At 34.9% G+C, this 4,751-nt stretch overlaps 1 protein-coding gene across 1 annotated transcript in view; it reads left to right on the forward strand.

Annotated features, from left to right (window-relative positions):
- Positions 1-2,029: 2,029 nt before the first annotated feature.
- Positions 2,030-4,751, forward strand: part of tbx5a (T-box transcription factor 5a) — a 40,814-nt gene continuing 38,092 nt past the window's right edge. The window contains exons 1-3 of the mRNA XM_061877189.1: positions 2,030-2,367; positions 2,558-2,718; positions 2,890-2,984. Coding sequence (XP_061733173.1) covers positions 2,572-2,718; positions 2,890-2,984 — 242 coding nt within the window. The 5' untranslated portion in view covers positions 2,030-2,367; positions 2,558-2,571. The remainder of the gene's footprint in view (positions 2,368-2,557; positions 2,719-2,889; positions 2,985-4,751) is intronic.

Here is a 4,751-nt window from a genome sequence, read left to right on the forward strand (position 1 = left end):
CTATTAAAGCAATGTATTTACAGTCTTAGAATTATTATAAATTATTTACGTTTTTACGTCAATGCGGAATTCTCAATTGGGACTTTTGCTATAAACGGCACCAAAAAAAAAGATATATAATTGTGTTTATAACGATAAATAATTCGACTTTTCCTCCTAAATCCCTGTATTGCGCACCTCAAATCGAACCATTAATAACCTACATTATAGAACTTAAACACAGATTTAAATTGGATCAGCGCCTCTCAATTTAAAAAAAAAAAACATGCAGATATTGATTTTCTCAAACGGAAAAATAAACAGTACATTAATAGTAAAATATAATCGAAATCAAGCAATCAATTCCAGACATTGCATTGACATGGTAACTTTTTTTCCCCCTCAAAACGTTAAAAAAGAGCAAACGAAACCACTTTTGAACAACTTTAGCTCCATATAGTGCAGGAAATAACGCAGTTGTTTCTTTATTGCATCACTAGGGGTATAGTTGACATTTACATAATAATACAGTAACGCATTAAAACGTGCACGTAACATTGGATTAAAAAGTGCATATTACAAGAGGTTTAATTCAACCGCTGCATGCAAGACTCATATAAGTGAAAATGGTGTTAAAAAAAAAAATAAGTACAGCACGGGATTTCAAACAGACAGGTTTTCAAAGTCTGGACCTGATTGATTGATTGATTGATTGATACTTTTATTAGTAGTTTGCACAGTTCAGTACATATTCCGTGAAAATGACCACTAAATGGTAAAACCCGAATACGTTTTTCAACTTGTTTAAGTCGGGGTCCACGTAATCAATTCATAGTAAGAATTCCAAACGAACTTGAGGAGTGAACATATATATATATATTTTCATTTTACGGTATATTTTATTTAAAGACATAATTGCAAGGTGGGTGTGGGGTGGGGGGATTACACAACACTGTTCAATATGGTGTGCAAGTGTGTGTGTATGTGTGTGTGTGTGTGTGTATACCCTGCAGGTTTAAATATTTAGTCCAGTGATGTACCCCCTGTAAACATTTTTTTTAATTCAAGCACCCCCTAATCAGAGCGAAGCATTTTTGGTTGAAAAAAAGAGATAAAGAAGTAAAATACAGCACTATGTCACCAGTTCCTGATTTATTAAATTGTATAAAAGTGCAAAATATTGCTCATTTGTAGTGGTCTTTCTTGAACTGTTTGGAAAAAAAGATATAAAAATAAATAAAAACGTGTTGAAAAATAAAACGAGTGATTCAATTATAAATAAAGATTTCTACACATAGAAGTAATCATCAACTTAAAGTGTCCTCTTTGGGGATTGTAATAGAGATCCATGTGGATTCATCAACTTAATTCTAAACATTTCTTCACAAAAAAAAAAAAGAAATCTTTAACATCAATATTTATGGAACATGTCCACAAAAAAAAAATCTAGCTGTCAACACTGAATATTGCTTTGTTGCATTTCTTTTCACAGTTTATGAACTTACACTCAAATGTTGTTGACTTATTATTCAATATATATATATGTATAAAGGATTTTTGAATTGTTGATATATTTAGAATATTTTTGAAAAATCTCACGTACTGATTTAGTCGAAAGATAAGCCGCACAGGCCACACCATCATGTACACCTGCACCAATTTTTTTTTTTAAATACGTTTTTTTAAACTGTTTATGAAGCAAATGTAAAAAACTGTTCTTTTTGCAGTTATAAACAAATTATTTATTTATTTTTTCGACAATTTTTCTTCTTTTTTTTTTCAAAGTAATGAATGTGTGCATGGAGGTGTACCTAATGAACTGACCATTTGACATCCACGCTATCAATCTTTCTGCTATTCCATGCACCCCCCCACCCCTCCCCTTTTTTAGCCCCGCCCACTCCTACTTATGGCAACTTCCGCTTCGCACGCTCGCTCATTGGAAGAGAAAGAGAGAGAGGGAGAGAAAGAGGGAGAAAAAGAGAGAGAGAGGGAGAGAGAGATAGAGAGGGGGGGTCAAAGAAGGAGTTGACCGACCTTCTCCCGGGGGACTCAAGCCGACGCAGCCAATGCAGCTCGAACAGCCCGCCGCCCGGGATCACTTGAGCGCCATCAGCCCTAAAATGCACCACCGGCAGCACCAGGCACCGGGCAGCTCCTTGTAGCCGCGCAGCGAAGCCCTCTCGTCGGACACTCGCTGCGCTAGGAGTCGCTGTCCGTCTGGAAGTAAATTAAAGATATCTATATGAGAACAAAAGAAAAATTCCATGGAGATACCGAGTCGAAGCTGCACCCTCGTTTGGATTATTTGAACTTTTTTTTTTTTTTTTTTTTTTAAGTTAAGGATCAAAAAAGGAAGTCGTCGTCGTCGTTTGTTTTGAGTTGGAGGTAAAATTTGTGTTTTAATGCATCCGTCGTCTTTTTAATCATGTCATAAGGACGCGTATTGGAGTTAAAATAGAAGGGAAAGAGTCTCATAATAATCTATTGTAGACCGTTATGTGCCGCGTACCTTTCAAAATAAGACTGACTTTTGTTTTGTTGCGCAAGTTGTGACATATTTCCACGGTGTTTGCAGCGGTTCTGGGAGTCATGGCGGAGCCGGAGGAGACTTTTGGCCTGCAAGCCTCCTCTCCCGGTGGTTCGGATTCGAGGGAGGTTCCGAGCGAGGGCAAAGCCGAGAAAGCCAACGGGACGTCCGGCAAGTCGCCGTCCTCGCAGACGACCTACATCCAGCAGGTTGGTTTTCTTATTACCGTGTCATCTTCAATAACTTAGCACAAAATAATTATGTTTTGATATTATTTGGTCATTTTACTTTTTTGTTTATATTAAAAATCCCTCCCGAAACAACATTGGACCAGACTTTGAATGTTGCCCGGTTGAATTATATAACGTTTTATTTTGAAGGGCATGGAGGGGATAAAAGTCTACCTGCACGAAAGGGAACTCTGGGTGAAATTCCACGAGGTTGGCACCGAGATGATCATCACCAAAGCTGGGAGGTGAGGAAATGCACCCACGCCCACATTGTAGTATAGAAATACAATAATACAGTGTTTCTCAAATAGGGGTACGGGTACCCCTGGGGGTACTTGAAGGTATGCCAAGGGGTACGTGAGATTTAAAAAAAATATTCTATAAATAGCAATAATTCAAAAATCCTTTATAAATATATATATATATTGACTAATACGTCAACAAAATATGAATGTAAGTTCATAAACTGTGAAAAGAAATGCAACAATGCAATATTCAGTGTTGACAGATAGATTTTTTGTGGACATGTTCCATAAATATTGATGTTAAAGATTTCTATTTTTGTGAAGAAATGTTTCTAATTAAGTTCATGAATCCAAATGGATTTCTATAACAATCCCCAAAGAGGGCACTTTAAGTTGATGATTACTTCTATGTGTAGAAATCTTTATTTGTAATTGAATCACTTGTTTATTTTTCAACCAGTTTTTGGTTATTTTTATATCTTTTTTTCCCAAATAGTTCAAGAAAAACCCACTACAAAATTTTAATTTTCCTGAAGGAACTTTCCTGAAAGAATAAATAAAGTACTATCCATCTATCTACAAATGAGCAATATTTTTGCACTGTTATAAAATTTAATAAATCAGAAACTGATGACATAGTGCTGTATTTTACTTCTTTTTCTCTTTTTTTTTTTTCAAACAAAAATGCTTTGCTCTGATTGGGGGGTACTTGAATTAAAAAAAAAAGTTCACTGAAAAAATGTTGAGAACCACTGCAATAATAGACAAGAATAATGCAAGAAGGATTAAATGTTATTGTGGTTTGCAAAGGCGTAGAACTGTTTCGATTATTGGTGACCATATTTAGCCACAAACTCCACTTTTGCAAAGCACATTAACAATAATAAACAGAATCCAGACATACCTTGAATTAATATGTAGTGCATTTTGTTCAATAGTGCAAACCTGGATTCATATGGTATAGCTCGGTTGGTAGAGCGGCCGTTCCAGCAACTTGAGGGTTGCGGGTTCGATCCCCACATCCGCCATCCTAGTCACTGCCGTCGTGTCCTTGGGCAAGACACTTTACCCACCTGCTCCCAATGCCACCCACACTGGTTTAGATGTACAAATTAGATTGTGGGTTTTGAGTCACTAGAGAAAAAGTGCTATATAAATATAATATAATGCAATACTGTCGGAACACATAAAAATAAGTTAATGTTACAGACACAGATTGAAATTAACTCAACTAACAACTAGTATTAATGCAATTGAATTGTACATGGTAATTGTGATTTGTTATACATTGTATATATTATATAAAAATATAATATAATGTATCAGAATAACTGTAACCCAAATGCTCAAAATAATTTATTAGAATAAGTGGTGTAAACTTAGTTAAAAAAAATAAATTGTACTTACTTAAAAATGTTGAGTGTGAGCAACATTTTCCTTCTTTTTAAATGTGTTAAACTAGTTATTTCTAATTCAAATCAACTTGTTTGCAGATTATGGAACTGCTACTCACTGTTCCTTAAAACGCAAGCATAATGTCTTATTTGGAAAGAACAAATCGATAAATCAAATCAAGAATACATTTAGAGTGAATCAATTCCATTATAGATTTGTATTGTTATACTCTGTGTGTTTATATACTGTATATATATAATGTGTAAATATTACATATTACTATATATTTTATATTGCTACTATGGTTTATTTTTATTCCTGCATTCTCCTTTCCATCCTTTGTAAGTGAGTTTCTGTGTGGAACAATTTCCC

The sequence above is a fragment of the Nerophis ophidion genome, linkage group LG17 (genome assembly GCF_033978795.1).
Source record: "Nerophis ophidion isolate RoL-2023_Sa linkage group LG17, RoL_Noph_v1.0, whole genome shotgun sequence".
Lineage (NCBI taxonomy): Eukaryota > Metazoa > Chordata > Actinopteri > Syngnathiformes > Syngnathidae > Nerophis > Nerophis ophidion.